The sequence below is a fragment of the Stylophora pistillata genome, chromosome 6, assembly GCF_964205215.1.
Source record: "Stylophora pistillata chromosome 6, jaStyPist1.2, whole genome shotgun sequence".
In the NCBI taxonomy this organism is placed as follows: Eukaryota; Metazoa; Cnidaria; class Anthozoa; order Scleractinia; family Pocilloporidae; genus Stylophora; species Stylophora pistillata.
The window spans coordinates 20,092,996-20,112,496 of NC_142524.1; the positions used below are offsets into that span (position 1 = coordinate 20,092,996).

The window sequence follows — 19,501 nt, forward strand, 5'->3', positions numbered from 1 at the left end:
GGTGCTTTTGCACGTTTCGTTAAGTTTGAAAAGTTGTTTCATATGGTTCCGCCCTCTCTGAGACTGTTTCTGTCCAATACAATCGGGATTAAAAACATTCCTTTGGAAGTGATCTCAGTGGGAAAGCACTGAATTATTTTTCTGGCAGCTGGTAGTAGCCAAGTACCCTGTGCGCTTAAATTTCCATAGAAACTGCGCTACGGCGATGACGATACAAACAGACGCCGTTCAAGGTATAACCACTCAAATCGGTTTTAATCCAAGACAAGTGAAACCAAAGGCTGGAAACAACTTAACGCACCACGCAGCCGTTTCCTAATTGTCAGCTGTACAACAGTATTGTAAGGACCCTCCTTCCACAGGTGTTCGTGTTGCTTACTTTGCATGACAATCTCGCCCTACTCAATGGCACGCTTAGATTCTTTGTTCTGAAACAGCTGTGGCACGTGGTCGCACGTCGGCTGAATTCCGCCGCTGTTTTGTTTGACTTTGTTAACGAGCTCGTGTCGTTTTACAGATATTTTCCCAAAAAAAAATGAGAAAAAGATCGAATGTTCTTGTTCTGATTCTCAAAGATAACGTTTCCTCACTCATCGCCGCTAAACAGATTTGTTGGTGACGAGGCGAATATAGAGGCGCGGAGAAGTATGAAACACACACGTGCCGTCCCTATTATATTTTAAGCGTCCTTACACAAAAACCCATACTTGAGGATTTGTTTTTCTCTCATTTTAGATATATATATATATATATATACATATATATCAAACATTTTAGTCGCTTTCTGCAATGTGATTGACTTTTCTTTGATACTTAATATACCTAAATGGCGTCAAAGCCGTCGAACATCGAGGCGCGAGATAACTTTGCGTGTCTTGAGGCATATTCGCTATTCATACAGCCATTGTTTTAAAAGCCATGTGTGCGCTTTTGTTTGGACTAATACGAGAACTAATGGAAAAACTATTAGTATTGATGGTTTTTCTTTAATATGCAAATTCAAACAACTTTTAATGAACTCGAAATGCTAATATCTTCACCCAATACCACGCTACTCGAAAAGTGGTTTCTTTCCGTAGCTCGGTATTGTAAAATCAACCCAAGATATTTGCTTTTGTTGTCATGGAAAATTCCAGTTTCGTAAGATTGCTTATGAGTTTCTCTTTTGAAATTTACATCACAACTGCATCTTAGATTCCCTTAATATTAATTTCACCAATGCGCCGTGAAGACGCGCCAGTCCTATTTATTTAGCAAGCGTTCTTTTAAATCCCTAACTCTTGATCTTTATACAAAAGGCACCGGAAAATTGTCTCCGTTAGCTTTATCTCAGGTGATATCTGATGTATATAATGAAGACAGTTTCCGTGCTCCAGTGACGCATTAGTTGAATGCCTCCGGCGATATTTGAAGCTCAATACGATCTATTTTTGCAAGAGACAATTGATACGACACTCGTTTTGTCACGGTGTTAGGCACGGGCCAAAATCTGCTCCTGTGGGCAACCATTTCCTCCTTCTTTGAAAGGTCGAAGGTGTTAGGTCCGAGAACGTGATCGAGGCGACAAACTGAAGTCAAGAAATTTAATCTTGTGAAGCGCCGCTAGTGAAGGACATAAAAGGTTTTTTCCTAATTGATATAGGATCAGGGAAATGTATGGATCAGAAAAATGAGGTTTTAACGGTAATTTCAAAGCTCTCCTAGACGTTGATAACTGGATTTCTGAAAAGTTCGCAGGTAGACACATGATCGTAGAAAAAAAAAAAAAATCTTCAGCTCCATTTAATCTCTCTTTATTTTCTCCAGGATGGTTAAAATTGCTGCCATGCCATAGGTTATGAGAAATTAAATTGTCTTGAACGATAGTTAATTTGAATGTTTATCGTCAGTCTTGTTGCTTATCAGACACTCGATCAACTCTGCAGCTTTTCTGTGGCTGTAGATATGATAATTATCGGCTAAACCGCAGTAAAATCTATCACGTCTCCTCTCCATAACTCGCTATTTGTACTTGTAATTAACTTTGCACGTACTTGGGGTAAGAGCGAACCGCAAATTGTCGCTGTATCGTGCATCAATGTTTGTAAAACTTTGAGGGAGAAAATCATCACGTAATAATTGCGCTCTGTCACACCACTAAAGTGAGCCAATTCTCTTAATGTCAAAGCTTTCCCGAGCTTAGAAGTTATCACCAACTATTCGAAGTGACGAGAATGCGACTTTTAAAACCCTCTTGAAGTTCCTATCTGCTGGTTTCCAGGCATCAGTGCTGGACCAAGAGCATCTTTAAAGAGCTCATAATTAGAAGCAATTAAATCTATACTCTCTTACTGACACGCGCCACGCTCAGTAATCGCCATTCAGGATCAATTCGTATTACGAACTGTGCTCGTTTTTTCACAGCGCTGGTCTGTCACCGAGTGACAGAATTCTTATATGGTGGTTATCTTTAAGAGGCCATTGGACTGTAAATCTCGCATCTAACGTCATTTATCCGTATTTATGCTCTTTAGAACAGACAGGTCGTGTCAAATCCTTCGATGTGGGTGGCCTCAAGGGGGTTAAAAGTCCCAAAAAATAAGATCAAAGTCTATGCTATTATTTTCTACACTTGTGACTAGGCACTGATCAGCTTTTGCCTTGTTGAACCCAGGTGCAACATTGGGTGTTGTCCTCAAGGGACCTTGCTTGGCGTCTATCATCCATAAAACAAGCGAAACGCGGCCCCATTCTTCTTCAGCCTTAGTGGCACGCGCCGTATGTATTGTTTACACAGTGTTTCCGATTACCATTTGTTAGGCGCAAACCACACTATTTAGTTTGGTCTTTTCCTGTAAACATTTGAAATCTTTTCGCCGCGTTCTAATACGCCGCTTGTTGCTCGAAAGTAAAAACGTATTAAAATCTCAGACAATGAGTGCTTTTCGGCGTAGACATTACGGAATTGTCTGATTTCTGCAGGTGGATTCATGGATATTCAAATCCCGGGCGGCCTTTTGCCTTTTCGCCTTCTCTGCGTCGTGATCTTAAATAGCTTTAATAGTTTCTTTTATCAAATGCGTTTGATGTCAAAAATCTTCTCCGGCTTTGGCGTAGTGACCTTTCCGCTAACATGGATTATCCTTAAGCTTGGCCTGTAGATAAATTAACGCGATAAAATTAACAAAATTTCGGAGCCAGCTGTAAAGGAGTCAGCTAAGACCAACTGGAAGAAACGTGATACGCCTTATCAAGGTCATTTCTAGAGTGGTGCTAAAAGTTCCAAGTAGCTAGGAATAAATTTCTTGTAGAAAATGTTTACGGTCCTCTTCGGTTCAGCCAATCAACGACAATTTATGGAAGCCATAAGTGTACCATTGGTATCATGTTGCGTCACTAATTAATCTACGCATGCTCATTAGCATTACCGCGCCTTCAACAACACCACATCTGGCTTCTGTTTTTCATAATCACACAGAATCGTATGATTTGCAAGTGAGCTGAGCTCGCATCGCATCGACAGGGCGGCCTTTCATGTCGCACGCAGAAGAACACCAAATTTCGGCCGCGATTCCCAAGGCTACACTAAATTCTACGTAGTGATTTTAGCGATGTCCGCCGGCCTGCTTGTTAAAAGTGTATTTTTCGAAGTGCTACTCCAATTCATTCATGTGCAGGTAGACCGTGTGCTAACTAAGTGGTGAATTCTCGTGTTTTGGTCAGGTGTAATGCTCAAATCTGCAATTTTTTTTCGACTCTGTGTCATAAACCAATTTTCACTTCTTTTTTTCGCAGATTGTCACCGGAGCAGGTACATTCGAAATCCACTTGGTTTCGATACAAAATATTAGAGGTGAGAAATACGATGGTAGCTGCTGTGATGGGAGTCGCACAATATATCGAGGACAACATCAATGCCTGGACGAGTGCGACACATTCTTCAGAGTTTGTCTCAAGCAATACTCACAATCTGTTTCACCAACGGGTGCTTGTACATTTGGCGAGCATACAACTGCTGTTCTAGGAGGGAGTTCGATCACGTTTACGAACACTTCATCGGCAAGTGGTTTTCGCAACCCGATTTCTTTACGCTTCGAGTTTTCATGGCTGGTAAGTCGTTTTAAATCCTGTTAAAATTTATCTCAAAACACCAAAGGTTTTGGCGTCACTCTGTTTGATGATTTCCGTTATTTTCTTAAATCTGAAGAAAATTCAGCGTTATCATTTGGATTAAATTTATGCGACGTTCACGCAGATGGGATATATTTTTCAATAATAAAAATTTAATGTAACCGCGTCTAACAGCCGCTTTTAGCCTTAAAAAAAGAGAGTTTAGTGAGGAAATGGTTTGGATTTTTTTAAAGAGATTTTTATAAAGGTAGTATGAATAGTAAATGCGACCGCTGGGAGCACGCTCACAAGAACAATCATTTCACTTGAAAGTTTGCTTTTCAAAAAATTAATTCCTCTCATTGGCTCTTGGAAGCCTCTCAGAAATGCACGTTCATTTTACAGAATCGACAACTCCGTCTCAGCGTAAAATCACAGAAATAAATACAGCTGCAACTATTTAAACAGGCCGCGCTGGGCAAAACCTGTGTGGAAGTTATTTTCTTTGAGAGCATCGCATCATCGGTTTTTAGGCTTGTTTATCCTAGATTGTAGCGTAGTTTTGGGGCCACGTGTCTTCAGTTTGACAGCCTTTTGTGAGAATATTATGTTAATTGTGGGAGTTACGTTGTATTTGCAACACAATGATAGCTACTGACTGGAAAAAATCAAAGAATCAGCCTCGAAGCCGCATGGCCGAGAGGCGCGATTTATTCGTTGAGTGTTTTGATTCACCTACGATAAAAACGAAGTGTTGGAGGCCTCCGACTTGTCAATTTCATGATGTATATTGCAAGAAATTAACGCATGCGAAACTGTTTGCTTTCAACTTTCCCACGTTCATTGGGCGTCAAAATAAATAGTTCTCTATTCGTTACTTCGGTAGCTACTGAAAGTATTACAATGCAATTAAACTTTCAATTGATAGCATACTCTAGAGAAATGACTGGTTGCCAATGGAGTTGATCTTTATTCTGTCTCCTTTAGCATTGTTTGATCTCGATTCGTGGGTTTTCATGATCAACACAAGAGCTTTTTATTAACTCGGTTAGATTGCGGTGGTTTGTTGATTTCATTAAACCTCTTTTTCATCTTTTCTCTGTACTGAATAGAAGTGACACATGTGCCGAATTATGGTTTAGAAGAAAACAATTCCCAGTTGAGGGACTTGATGAAAATATATCTATTTTATTCATCGTTGCGCGGGAGAGCTTTTAGATTACCGTTTACAAGGAATTCCTAAGAGCTTTGGTTTTACAAAATTTGCTAGTTTGCTGTGACTGTGAAAATTGTTTGGGTCATCTTGTGTTTTTTTATTAGTTTTCTTTATATTATCTGCATGGTGCCCGATTGTAATCAAAGAATATATATCAAATTGCACTCAAAATAAATTAATCCTTTACTTATGAGATCTTGTATTCTTTGTGGTTTTTGTCCACTGCCTGTGGCATCTTAATGTCTATGATTATATGTCGTCCATGAGGTCAAACCATCAGTGAAAAGAGTTATCTTTACAGTGGTCAAGATAATCTCAAAATTTGTTCTTGGAGTGTTTTGTAATTTTTTTTAGCTTTATGTCTGTTCTTTGAACTTTGAATTCATTTCAGTAACTGTTGTGTTAGCTTTATTGTTTAGCATTTGACTGTTTGCTGCAACTAAAGCTCTGATATTTTTTCCAGAACCTATAACATTACCTCATGTTATCGCAAAGCTCAAACACTTTTATATAATTTCAAAAATTTACTGTGTTGCTCTCCAAGGGGACATAATAAAGAGATATACCTTAAACTTTTTGTGCCACTAATTAATTGTTTTGAGTCAGTCAAAAACATCTTTAGTATTTTCCTGATAAGAAGTTAGAAGTCAAATCATTAGTCTGTCTAAAAGGCCAGTTATGTTAAGTCCAATTTAATTTGATTGTTTCTTTTAAGATGTCAGTTTAACTTTTCACTTTTTGATCTTTATGCTATCAGTAATGTTGGAAATTTAGATGTGTTAGATTGAAACACAAGACTGCATGTGAATTATGAATTGCAAATAAGCCAAAATACTTCAAGGTTTCCTTCTTTAACCACAGAGAAGATTTTCCAGTTCTTAATAACTACTGTATTTCCTCAACAAGTATTTGCCCTATGAAGATTTTTTCAGCATAGTTTGCAGTCTTTCAAAATTGGCTTATAAAATGAAAAAATTGGAAGAGTCTTGTTTATTTTACAAGTTTTGTGTTAGTTTTATGGAAATAATAGTTTCTCTTTTCTTAGGTAAACAATTTGGGAAGAAACAGAATCAATCATATTTCCTATTTGCACAGTAGAAATATAATCAGCTGTCAAAAGCAGCTCAGTCCATTCGTAACAAAAGAGGTCTTGTGTTTGGAAGTACCTGAAGGTGTTCTGCTACCAATATTTCTTTAAGGTATACTCCCTATTGAAACATGGCTGCTAGCAGTATAAACCTGATGATGTTAAGCCTGTTTTCATTTCAAATGCAGAAAAAATGAAAGAAAATTGCTAAATAACTTTCAAACTTAGCCCCCTTTTGTAAACATCTCTAGGAAAATCCATGGGTAGCTTTTGTGACCATAAATACTCTTGTAAGCAATGTTCAACTTTACAGGTGCTATTTTCTCTCCAATTTTGCTAAATTTAATTAAGACCACCACAAAAAATAGTATCACATCATGATGTTTCCTATGCTTTCCTTGTAGGAAATTTTTTTCTTGTGTTGTTGTGAAGCTTGAAACTAGGTCATTGATAGAACCAGTCAGAGTTTCAAGAATGTTCTTGGTCTTCTCACTTGGCTAACATTTTCAAGTTTTTATCCATTAATTATGAAAATCTCTTGCTGGAAGCTAGGATTTCCTCAGAATACACAGCCATATTTCTGAAACATGTGTGCACACATCTTTGTGTTCTTTGTTGTAATACTGCAGTTTGCTCTTCAATATCGTTTAAGAGCATACTGAATTTGAATGAACTGAGGTTTGGAATTATAGAATTGCTCTGTTACAAAGCACAAATGAAATGAATACCTAATTTGATGAAAAACCTTTTTGCCGGAAAAGCTTGTGGTGGTAAATGTTGTGATTTCTAACTGTTTCTCTTTTCTGGCAGTCTCAGAATTTAAGTTTGCTATGGTATATCCTGAGTTGCAAAAATCTTTTAACTTCAAACCTTTGTTTGTGCTAATGAATTGAATAATAAATGACACATTGGTAAATACTAAATTTTTAACCAACAGAATGTGGTATAAAAATTGTTACAACACACAGAATCTTGAACATCTTTTTTTTCTTGGATGGAAGGGTTTTAAAAAAGAGTAGACTCTGTTTGCATAGGAAAAAAATAGGATTTGTCATCGACAACTTTTGCCAAATTTTACTTACATATTAAATGTTATTTTTATCAAAGGGTTTTAAACTTGACTTTTTAGGCAAGTTCATAACACTCTTATATTTTATTTAAATTTATCTGGAAATTTATGTGAAACTTGTTTGCATGGGTATATTTGTAAGAATCATAAAGGTGAACATACCTTTTCACATGTTTTATACAATGGCTTCTGCCATATATTTTATTGAAAAATTCCTTTTCTCATAAAAATTTTTTGTCTTAAGTGTCCGTTATGCTCTGAATGTATGACAGTGTTTGCATTAACAAAGCTGAAAAAATATTATTTGAAAGGTTGCCCAATATATAATCAAAGCAGCTGTTTGAAAAAATTTCAAATATTTTGAAATGGATTTCTGAAAATCCTCTGACTCTCCTATCAAAAAGAAAATTTTCAATTGTTATTATTAGTTTGTGATTGCAGTCTCTTTCCCCTTTATTTGTGCCAAAAGCATTGAGTTTCTTAATTATCAGTAATTTCTCCTCATGATGTGAGTCAAGTTTCATTTCTGAATGCAGAGTGTGGGGAAAGACAGTCTATTGTGCTTAATTTATTGTCATCACCCCACACAAAACTTGTGTGTGTCATGTGTCATGTGTCATGCAAGAACTTTACCGGTCATATGCCTTTCATTTCAGACCACGTACTATTTAATTCTGGAGGCATTGGATGCGGATAACTCAAGTAAGGTTCATCTCTACCCAAATGGTGCAAAGCATTCAAGCCTATTTCTTGCATGACTGAAGCCCTTCATTCTTTATAATAAATGCATTGTTGTAATGGTTATTCATATTCAATATTTTCCTATACATAAAGTTGTTATGGATGTGGAAGATTATTCTCAATAGATATTTTGGCAAGTTATGTTTCATAAAAAAGTTAAATGAGTGATGAAATTTTAATGCGTAATCTCTCTTTTAATCCTTTGGCAATACTGTTGTTGTGGAATAAATGGAAATTGTTTTCTGTTTCTTCCATGAATCATGAATATGGCATAGCCTCAAACCTATCTTCTTTTTCATGAATATTGAAAGGAAACAGCAAACTCAGCTGCGTAATTGAATTCAGTTTGAATATAATTTAATTTACTTATACTTGAGAAGGAAGATTTTGAATAATTGTCTTGTATTACTTAATGAATTTCTGTCAAACTTGCTGTGCAATGAACTAAAATAGTGGGGCTTCTTGCTTATCTCTAATGAACAAACTATGACATTTGCTCCCATTAGGCAACCATGAACTCATAGATAGAGCAACTCAGCGAGGAACACTACTTCCTAACAAGACATGGGAGATTCATACATACAATGGTCCTGCAGCCACTATTAGTTACAGACTAAGGGTGGTTTGTGACATAAATTACTATGGGAAAACTTGTACTGAGCTTTGCAAACCGCGTAATGACACGTTTGGACATTATAGTTGTGATGAGAATGGAAAAAAAGTTTGTTTGCCTGGATGGAGAGGAAATTTGTGCGATACAGGTAAGTGTCAACATGCTTAAAATTGGTCCTTTTCTATACAATTGTGCCATGAAAGGGCTAGAAAGTACTGATGAACACAAATATAAACAACATGCTGTATTTTCTTTCTCTTTTCTCTAGCAATCTGTAAAACAGGCTGTGATCCAGTGCATGGTAGCTGTAGTGTTCCAGGTGAATGCAGGTAAGTGTTGATGTGTTTAGGATTAATTTTTTTAACAAGAGTAAGTCTTTGTTATTGTGGATATGTCACCTGTCAACTCTGCAAAGTATTCATTGCAATTCATTTATAACTTTTATGAATTGCATTGTGTTTGTTTCAGCTGTAACTCAGGCTGGAGAGGGGATCTTTGCGACCAATGTCGGCTCTACCCAGGGTGTGTCCATGGAACTTGCAGTCAGCCATGGCAATGCAACTGTCAACCACAATGGGGAGGACTTCTTTGTGATGAAGGTAAAAGAAGCTTGTGTTTGATAGGGTTGTATTTTATCCTTATATATAGTCAATCTGCCTTTGTAGGATTTTAGCTTCACAGATTTCAGTCCTGTTGGTGCTATATTTTTTGACAGATCTAAACAAATGCAGAGAAAAACCTTGCCAGAATGGAAGTATCTGTTATAACACGGGGGCGGATCGCTACAGATGTGAATGTCAAGCTGGCTTTACTGGGGTCAACTGTGAGACGGCAATTAACTATTGTGCATCATCGCCGTGCAAGAACAATGGAACTTGTCACAATGATGCCAGTGATTTCCGCTGTTCCTGTCCTCCAGGTTGGGCTGGGCCTACTTGTGAAATAAGTAAGTTTAACATGTCAAAGATGTGTGTTTCAATATCTGTTAAAATGTTTTTGTACAGGAATAATTCTTTAATTGCTGACTGTGTTCTCTAGGCAGGGACTGCCAAAGCCGACCTTGTCAAAATGGGGGGACATGCAGTAACACTGGCCAGGGTCACCAGTGTAAATGTTTACCAGGCTGGAAAGGACACTTGTGCAATCAAGGTTAGTTTTTCTCCGTTTTATTACAGTATTCTCTCCTCGTATGGTACCACAAGCATAAAGGAAAAAAAAGTGCATAATTGACTTTTGATCAGGAACTAAGACCATGGACTTTTGTATCATTACAATCCCTACTAATTTCCATCTCTTCTTGTCCCTCGCGGAGGGAAATATAGACTGCTTGCTGTCTACATCATTTATGAAAAGTTTTGGTTCCAGAACTTTTTCATCAAACTAATGAAAACTAAATTTTGTTGGTAGGATTATTGGAATGTGAAGTAACTCTTGTGGTAATTTGGTGATTGGACAATAAAACTGCCTTAATTCACTAAATCTGTAATGTTACCCTTTGTCAAACTAATTCAACAGATGTGGATGAGTGTGCAACCAAACCATGCTCCAATGCTCTCAAGTGTATCAACTTGGTAAATGACTATGCATGTGAATGCAAGGAAGGATGGAAGGGAAGAAACTGCAATGAGAGTGAGTATTATTTCTGTTTTTCCCTTGCACATCTGTGCAAATGTACAGCATAGTGTTTGTGATGCAATTAACAACAAGAATGAGTTTCATGTGACTTTTGTATTTTCTTTTACCAGGTATCAATGATTGTGCAGGACAGTGTAGAAATGGTGGAACATGTGTGGACTTGCAGAATGATTACAAGTGTAATTGTCCTAGTGGATTTACTGGCAAAGATTGCCAGATCAACATTGATGATTGTCAGTCCTCCCCATGCATTAATAGTGGAGTGTGTAAAGATGGCATTCACAGCTACAGTTGCATTTGCCAAACTGGATTCACAGGAAAAAATTGCCAAGTTGCAGTGAATGAATGCCAGCCTTCACCTTGTGTCCATGGAACATGCACAGATCTACTTAATGACTACAATTGCTCATGCAATGCAGGGTATACTGGAAGAAATTGTTCAGTATTGGCAACGACTCCAAATACTTGCGACCCATACCCTTGCCAGCATGGAGCCACCTGCACTAAAAACCCTGGCTCCAATGCCTGTAACTGTCCCCTTGGCTACACTGGAGCATTTTGTGAAACAGACATCAATGAGTGCTTGATGGCAACGTGTCATAATGGTGGCACATGTGTGGATGCCACTAACGGATTTAAATGTGTCTGCCCAGCTGGTTTTTCAGGATCAACCTGCCAGGTTAACTTGAACTCGTGTGCAAGCTTGCCATGTCATGGCTTGGCAACATGTGTTGATAAAGTGGATGGTTATCAGTGTATTTGTGCTCCAGGATACACTGGGGTAAATTGTGATCACAATGTGAATGATTGTGGTACATTGAATCCTTGTCACAATGGAGGAACCTGTCAGGACAGACTCAGTGGATACCAATGTCAATGCAGGTGAGATGTGGGATCAATGAGGTTAATTTTGTTTTTTTGTGGAAGTTGTAGTTGCTAGAATTCTCATATATTCGTGAGAATTGTTACAAAAATTTTAAAAAAAGTATTCAATACACTGTGGGCTAGTTCGTAGTGTGTAGTACCTAAATTGGCATTTGAGGTGTGATAACATATCAACCTAACCACAAAAACGAACGAACTTACAACATGCCCTCTGTAGTCTCGAGCTGAGTTGGTACACTGCTGGGACACTGCGAAGGATCGTGCATCATACGAATACTGTAGATTATTTGGGTAGAAACTCAGAACTGCTAATGGTGCAAATCCTCACGTGGAAATCCAGATTTTTCTTTGCCATGCACTTGCGTTGAACATTTCCCCACATGTTTGTTGTTGGTATCGTTATTGCAGGCCAGAGTTTACTGGAGCTGAATGTGAAGTCCCCATCAACAAGTGCACCAACGAATCCTGTGTTAACAATGGCTCTTGTATCCAAGGCGTTGGAATGATTACTTGTAGCTGCCCCCTTGGCTTTACTGGACAAAGATGCGAAACAGAGATTGACGCCTGTGACTCCAATCCTTGCCACAATGGTGCTACATGTCAAAAGTTTGGCGCTAGTTATGCCTGTTCATGTGCAGTTAGTTTCACTGGTCGTAACTGTGCGGTCCGAATCGATTACTGTGCTAATGTCACTTGCACAAACGGGGGTACATGCAACAATGGTGCAGGAAAAGCTTCTTGTAACTGTTTGCCTGGGTTTGCTGGACTAAGATGTGAAATCAATATTGACGAGTGTCTCTCTAGTCCATGTCGGAATGGAGGTAGCTGTGTAGACAAGAACAACAGTTTTCATTGTGTGTGTCCATCAGGAACACGGGGAGACCTTTGCGAGCAAGGTAAATTTATCGATACTATTTCCATGTTCTTTATTGTTTCGGCTTTGTCTGAGTGATGAGTTAGTTTGTTGGTCTATAGAGATGCATCGATGAGGTTTCCTAATGTCAAAACCTCCTTTATTCATTTGTAAAATTTAATCGCTGCACAGAGAATACGAGACAGGATTTCATAGCTGTCCAACAATTCCATATCTCTTTCACGTCATTTTTATTGATTTCTTTTTATTATTTTTAGTGATCGATCCTTGCTTGGAGCCTGTGTTAGTGAATGGATCCTCAGTTTTGAGAGATTCCGGAGTGTGTGGAGCTCATGGCACCTGTGAAAATGTCGATGTGGGAAAATTCAAGTGTAAATGTGATAAGGAGCACACTGGAAATCACTGTCACATAAGTAAGTTCATGTACTTGGAGGTGGAATTTAAGTTCATTTGTATGCGATCGCATCTATTCTTTTCTTGTGATGGGAAAATTGATTCTGATGTTGAGATGATTTCTTCCATAGAAATTGATCATTGTAAGAACCACACTTGCAAAAATGGAGCAAGTTGTCTCGATGGCAATGGAAACTATACATGTGTATGCACCGATGGCTGGGAGGGGGATTTCTGCGAAAAAGGTATTTGAGTGTTTGTACTTTAATTTATTGCGGTTACAAAATAATTTGGATATATCAACAAAGTTGAAGCGGTAAATTGGCCACCGTAACGATTACAAAAGCTGACGTTTCGAGCGTTTGCCCTTCGTCGGAGCGAATAGAGGAATTGTGGGTTGTGTGTGCTTTTGTGGTTACAGCTCTGTGTATTTTAAAAGGAGAATAAATCGGGCTTCAGGAAAAAGAGTTTAAGAAATATAATCTGCTTTTTCCGCAAACTAAGGCGAAAGAATACGTAGAAGGCAAAAATGTTACGGTTTTGAAAACTACTGAACTGTATTGCGCCTTTTTCAAGAGAACACGAACTGGTCGCCTTAGAAAAAAGTAGTAAAATGTTTACTGGTTGGCTTAATTTATAGACAACGCTTTTTATTTGCGATATCCTTATGCTTGTGTCTCGTTCGCTCTTTCTTTACAGATATAAATGAGTGCAACCCCAACCCTTGCCGAAATGGCGGGAACTGTACTAACCTAGTTAACGGATATGTTTGCAAGTGTCCCGACCCGTGGAAAGGAAAAATGTGCCAATCAAGTAAGGACGTGTGATGTTCTGCATGATCTATAGGATCCGGAATTTGAGAATTTCAATTTTTGTTTGTAATTACTTGCACTGGACGTTAATTTTGTTTGAGTTTAATTTGAAATTTCTTAAAAATGTCAACAGCAACATCACACTGTGATGGCAACCCGTGTCAAAATGGAGGCTTATGCATCGATACAGGAGACGACTTTCAATGCAGTTGTCAAAATGAATTTACAGGAAAGATCTGTCAAATAGGTAAGACGCCATAAAAGATTTATTATCGTTTTATATTTTATCGACGTTTTTTGTTTCCTTTGTTTCTTGCGTTCATTGTTATATATTTTTCAAAACTGGTGGTGTATAAAGACTTGTTTTTCAACCACCCGTGGAAAAAAATCGATAAGATTGTAATGAATGAGTTTGGACAGCACAGCTCACAACCCGCTCTTTTTTTTTATTCATAGAACCCCATTGTTTTGCTAATGAACACCTGTTGTTCTTTTCATTCGTTTTGTGGCTTCATTGTCGTCTTACACAAATTAAACGCGACAACATGTGCGCCTCAATTGCTCTCCACACGTCGTGAACTCTTTTGTAACTCTTTTGTAAGCCCTCTGTTACATCGATTCTGGGTGTGCTTTCAAGGCGTGATATTTTGATTAAAATAAAGAACGCGTTCCGCAGAACGTGCGCAGCATTTGGAGCGTTCAAAACGGATGAAACTACAAATGCGCGTAATTGAATATACAATGGCTAATGATACGGTTTTCCATTGAAATCATGTCACGATCTAAATGACGATGTCCACACACTTTCATTAAGTTCTTGATGTGCTTATTGTTTGTGCCTGATGGTTTTTTGTTATTGACGCAAGTGGAAGCGTGTTTTAAGCCATTTCCTGTCCTCCTTCATTAGAGCGTTTTAAGGTCAATCTTTCAAATTAAAATCGCAACTTAGATGGTTATCTGCAAATTACACTTGACATAGATTTTGCCATCGAGGTAGCCATGGATTTGGCGACGTGGATTCTGTTCTTTAGATAATAAAGTGATTATGGCCTGGGTAAACGGAGTGTCCATACTTTATTTTGCGTCGAAGTTTTAGCTTACAACATTATGTAAGAAAACATTCCAGACACAGCCCGTCGGCCATTTTTCTCATATTGTTTACTATTTTATTTCGGTAATCTTAAAAGCTCTCTGAAGTTGGATAAAGCCTCGATTAAAATTGCCTTTAAGATGGAGTATTTAAAAAAAGTGACAGCGCACATGTTTGATAGTCTGTTTTTTATTGTTTTACTTTTTGTCTAGCACCCAAGCCCTGTTCATCCGACCCTTGTCAGAATGGCGCAACTTGTTTGAATGCAGGCAATGGAGTGGGTTTTTCGTGTGTCTGCACAGATGCATGGGAAGGGAACCTTTGTGAAAAGAGTAAGTAGAACATCATGCATTTATTCTCTCTTTCCCTTCTTGTGTTGGAAGTGTACAACTTCTAAGCTTTCACAACTGTTACTCTAACAACGTATGCCAACCCTGAGTGCTCTAACATCGGTATTCATATTCCCCATACTGTTTTCTATACATTTCTTATAGCGCTTATATAGAAAATTCATTTTCTTTATTCTCATGACCTTAGTGTTTAATTCAAAGGTGAGATTGACAGGAGAAATGACATACCCCACTCCCAAGTTAAATTCATAAATCTCTTTAAACGCACATATAAAGAATGAGAATGTTTCCCACAATCCCTTAGTAAACGCAAGGAATGTTATGCATACATTGGAGGTGCTGAGTCGAAATGAAATTTCAGCTTTGGACAGATCAGTTCCTTTGAGGAATACGTAGCGCTCATCAGGGTTTTTTTTTTTCGCCTTCGTTCTTCTTTTAGATGTGGACGATTGTGCGTCTAATCCTTGCCACAACGGAGGCACGTGCATCGATGGCGAAGGCTGGTTCCTGTGCTCATGTGCGCCCGGATTTACTGGACCAGTTTGTAAAATTAACATCAACGAATGCAACTCGTCTCCTTGCAGTGACGGTGCAACTTGTAAAGATAAAATCGACGGCTTTGAATGTATCTGCCCGCCAGGGAAGTTTGGAGACCGTTGCCAAGGTAAGACTTTGAACAACTTGATGTTTGAAAGCTTAAGAGTAGATCGCACTATTTACATGACTCTATCGCTAAAGTGAACTTCATTTTTCAGCATTTTGCCGTTCCATAAATATAATTTTTTTTTTCATTTATTTCATCAGATGACGAACATGATAAGAATCATTGTAGGCTTGAAGAAGGCGGCATTCAGCGTCACAACACCACTGTGCCAAAGGACTGTAACTCCTGTACGTGTTCATATGGCGTGCTGCACTGCACTGGAATAGACTGTGGTGTTCCCAATTGCTTGAATCATACTCAGGCTGGTGGCTGCCCCACTGGCGCGAAATGCGTGCCTAAGGCGGCGGCGGAGTGCCTCAGCCCACCTTGTGGTCGATGGGGAGAGTGTCAAGGTGGATCAACCGCCAAGATTATTACCGGAATAAATGACGACGCGTGCCTTCCCAATAGTACCTATTTGAATGGGGACTGTGCCAAGATTCATATCGTGTTCCAAGTGGATAAGCTCCCCAAGGTTAGTTCAATTGTGTTTCTACGAAGGTGCATGAAGTAGTCTATAGCCTATGACCAGGCTCAGGCCCTCATCATAAGCGTCGTAGAACACGCATTTCTCCGCCCGCGGGAAGATTTGAGACGAGTTGGAAAGACGTTTGTCGCGGGTCTGGCCTCATTATCGGTGTTAAACCCCCTTCTAGACCTCTCGCGGCTGGGAGATCTTTACATTCAGCGAGTACTGGTGAAAAAATACTGATCGTAGGCTACCAGATGGATTACTGCTAGCAGCACCGAAGTAAGCCCCTGATAGTTAAGGGCGAATGATTTTTCCATCGAAGACGACAAAGTTCATTCTAAATGTGTAGTATTTTCTTTCATCAGGGAACCCTTGTGGAAGAACTCTGCCGTCAGCTGCGATTTTTGCCAATGTTGAAGAAATGGGCAGAGAAGGCAAAACTTAGATTGCTCTGTGAAGGCCGAAGGAAAGACGGAACCACTTCAACTGTCATTGTATCAGTGGTAAGTGTAACTGTTATTCTCTTATGAGCTTTTACTTACTTTTACTTACTTTTAGTAAGCTTCGTGTGTTTTTCTCGTCTGATTTTCTAGACACCCTGGCTGAACGTAAACCTGTTATCTTCCTTTCTTTTAGTTAAAAACAACAGTGCTTACAGGGTTTGACACTAACTTTTCAACTTACTAGTCAACTGGCTAGTGACATCTTAGATGTTACGACAATTTCAGTTTGTTTAGTAACCAAACTGGTCAGTGCAAATAAAAAACCACTATCCAAAACTGAATTTCTAGTGGACTACCGTTAGTGTCGAGTCCTGGCTTATATATTGTGACTATTTCTTGTAGGCCAGTACCCCGCGCACGGAAATAGCTGAAAAAGCGGCCCTTGATATCGCCCGATACATACGGTCTGTGCCATCTGAAAAAGGCCGTGAAATAAACATTACTCTTTACAACGTCCTCATAGCTGTGGATGAAGTCACTGTGGAAAGATCTGTTACACTTTCCTACCACGAAGAAGAAGGTGAGCGATGTAATAGTTGAAAATTTTTTGGAGAGGTTATACTAGCTTTAAGAGAAGTATAGTCACAACTTCCAGTCTGAACACTAGATAATATTATAAGGAGGCTTTGAAAACTCGACTTGAAAACATGTAAACCAAACTCGTGTGCGGCTCAACGAGCATAACCGAGTAGGGACTGGCTCTATAAAGCAGTCTGATTGGCTGAGAATATAGATCGAGTTTTTAAGACCAATGACTAAACAAGGTAAAGAAAAACCAACATAATTCCAGATTAATTTTCGAAACTCAAGTTAACGTTTTGAAGAAAAATAGGTAATAAACAGTCAACTTAACTTGCGAGGTCTAACTCTTTGCCTTGTTCTCTTCACAGCCGCACCGGACTACCTCATTCCTTTGATTGCATCACTCGTGGTGTTGGCGGCCATTCTTTTACTAATACTGTGCATCAGAGGAAAGTGGAGGGAAAGTCAACGAGCGAAAAGAGAAACACGTTTAGCTGCAAGACCTACACTGAAAAAGAAACGAAATACAACACAGGAGAAGCCATTGACTACTGCTAGAACTTACTATAATCAGACTTCCACGGAGTCTACGACTTCTTCGTCCTCGACATCCACGTCGACGCATTCAACGGAGCTAAGAAACTTTGAGTATAATCGGGAGAGTTTGCTCGACTCCACGCCCTCTGTGTGTTCTACGCCACAAGTATTGTCTCCACCCCTCTCCCCCAAGGAGGAAGGCGCAAAAGACGAATGGAGGAGATTTCGAGTGCAACGGAACAGTACGCAAATAGAGATAATCGTATAAGAAATTAATAGTGATAATTGCATATCCATCCATAAATAATTTAAAGAAAGGAATGAAACAATTTACACTGTTGTTAATTTATTGTTCCCACGAAAAAAAAGTGTAGCTTTTGAAAGCAATTTTATAACTCCAACAGTTAAAATATGGCGGCTATAAAATTTATTTATCATAGACAAATGTTTTAAAAGTATCAGTAAATATCTGGGGATGGTTTCGTTGAAAGGCCGACTTGTAAATAATACAACAAAGAAAGAAGTATTTAAGTGGTTTTTAACGCTGTAAATATGTAAACAATTAATTTAATATTTAAATGGCCATGTAGTTCGATATGAACGAAGGTGAGTCCAACACATTATTGTGTAAAAACGTATACTTCTCAACGATTTAATGTTGGTTCAAGTTAGCTGTTAACAGTTAAGAGTAAGTTTTGAAAGTGCATTTTGTAGCCACATAGTTTTTTAAAAATAACGTTAAAAATAGACTGTAGAACAGTTTCCCTTGTTTAATTAACTGTAACCCGTGGTGGTTTGTTGACAAGGTAAACTTGCCAGATTATTTTATATAGAACGAGGCTGCAGGCCACTCCGACTTGGATTTTTCTAAAAGTAAAAGTAAATTTGTTAAAGGTTTCAGATGGCCCAAGAGTATTTTTGTAAATTTCTCAGTTCGGACCCATCTGTCTGGGCCTGAGTCCTAAACCGCCAAGTTTTTAAGCTTACGTTTGGTGTTATGTTTTTTGTTTATAATATGATTTGTATATTTGCTTATCTGGTCTGCTAAGCCTCTTAATTCTCGCATCTATCTGTCAATACTTTGTGTGTTCACTATCCCATAGTCACATTAGTGTTTCATGACTTCGTCATAGCTGGTTACGTAATTACTACGTGACTCGCTTTCGGTCACGTTAGCATCGCGTGGCCGAGTTGCATTAAATTGCTCGAGTGTTTAATACAATAACAGATTGAAATTATTTGAAATGTGAACACACTTTCATGCTTATCTAACACGCAAGGCTGAATTGTAAGCAGTCTCGTTGCTCGTGGAAATCCGAAGATGTCCCATAGCAACCGAAAAATACGAATACTTACTGGTTTCATTAAAAAATAAAAAAAAAAAACTGACGATTTTGACTTGCAACGAGATCCATTTGCGAATTTATAATGTAGCCATTGCAATGCGTTCAATTATATCTGAGTGCTATAAAGAGTACATATTTGCCCGTCAAAACTGGCTGTAATCGGCAAAAACTTGCAGTGCAAAATTAATTCTTGTAAAGAATTTCAGCCCAGTAAATTGTCAGTTTCTTAAGTAATCATTATAAAGCGCCCGCCGCCACCACTGATTAGGTTTCTCTCGTTAATCGCGAGAAGCTAATCTGTCGAACCTGGCTGAGTTAGTTTGATGTTTGAGTTCTTGTTCGTGGCATTAATAAACACAGTTATCGACCATTCTGCCTACTTGTCTTACTTTACTTTATACTAAAATCAGCTGCTACCCGTGAAATTTATCCTGCGAGTAGCAACTCATTATTAGCTAAAGTAAGAGCTCTTGAGAAACACGAGGGGCCTTTTTTTTTTCTTTTTTTCTTTTTTTTTTTTTTTTTGTGCTTGCGCATCGCACGCCCTTCGCAGCTCCTAACACT

The 19,501-nt window shown here is 38.5% G+C and overlaps 1 protein-coding gene across 2 annotated transcripts in view; it reads left to right on the top strand.

Moving 5' to 3' along the window:
• The window catches only part of LOC111330536 (uncharacterized), a 34,939-nt gene extending 15,632 nt beyond the window's left edge, over positions 1 to 19,307 (top strand). Inside the window, exons 1-21 of one of the 2 annotated variants that reach the window (XM_022935403.2) lie at positions 3,431 to 3,656; positions 3,775 to 4,089; positions 8,118 to 8,163; positions 8,709 to 8,963; positions 9,084 to 9,144; positions 9,284 to 9,414; positions 9,531 to 9,761; positions 9,854 to 9,964; positions 10,331 to 10,444; positions 10,561 to 11,332; positions 11,744 to 12,231; positions 12,467 to 12,622; positions 12,734 to 12,847; positions 13,302 to 13,415; positions 13,548 to 13,661; positions 14,717 to 14,836; positions 15,294 to 15,518; positions 15,659 to 16,032; positions 16,395 to 16,532; positions 16,875 to 17,052; positions 17,423 to 19,307. In XM_022935403.2, coding sequence (XP_022791138.2) covers positions 3,591 to 3,656; positions 3,775 to 4,089; positions 8,118 to 8,163; positions 8,709 to 8,963; positions 9,084 to 9,144; positions 9,284 to 9,414; positions 9,531 to 9,761; positions 9,854 to 9,964; positions 10,331 to 10,444; positions 10,561 to 11,332; positions 11,744 to 12,231; positions 12,467 to 12,622; positions 12,734 to 12,847; positions 13,302 to 13,415; positions 13,548 to 13,661; positions 14,717 to 14,836; positions 15,294 to 15,518; positions 15,659 to 16,032; positions 16,395 to 16,532; positions 16,875 to 17,052; positions 17,423 to 17,859 — 4,560 coding nt within the window. In that variant the 5' untranslated portion in view covers positions 3,431 to 3,590 and the 3' untranslated portion in view covers positions 17,860 to 19,307. Of the gene's footprint in view, positions 1 to 3,430; positions 3,657 to 3,774; positions 4,090 to 8,117; positions 8,164 to 8,708; positions 8,964 to 9,083; positions 9,145 to 9,283; positions 9,415 to 9,530; positions 9,762 to 9,853; positions 9,965 to 10,330; positions 10,445 to 10,560; positions 11,333 to 11,743; positions 12,232 to 12,466; positions 12,623 to 12,733; positions 12,848 to 13,301; positions 13,416 to 13,547; positions 13,662 to 14,716; positions 14,837 to 15,293; positions 15,519 to 15,658; positions 16,033 to 16,394; positions 16,533 to 16,874; positions 17,053 to 17,422 lie in introns of those variants that run through there. The other variant, XM_022935401.2, reaches the window with a different exon arrangement.
• Positions 19,308 to 19,501: the final 194 nt, after the last annotated feature.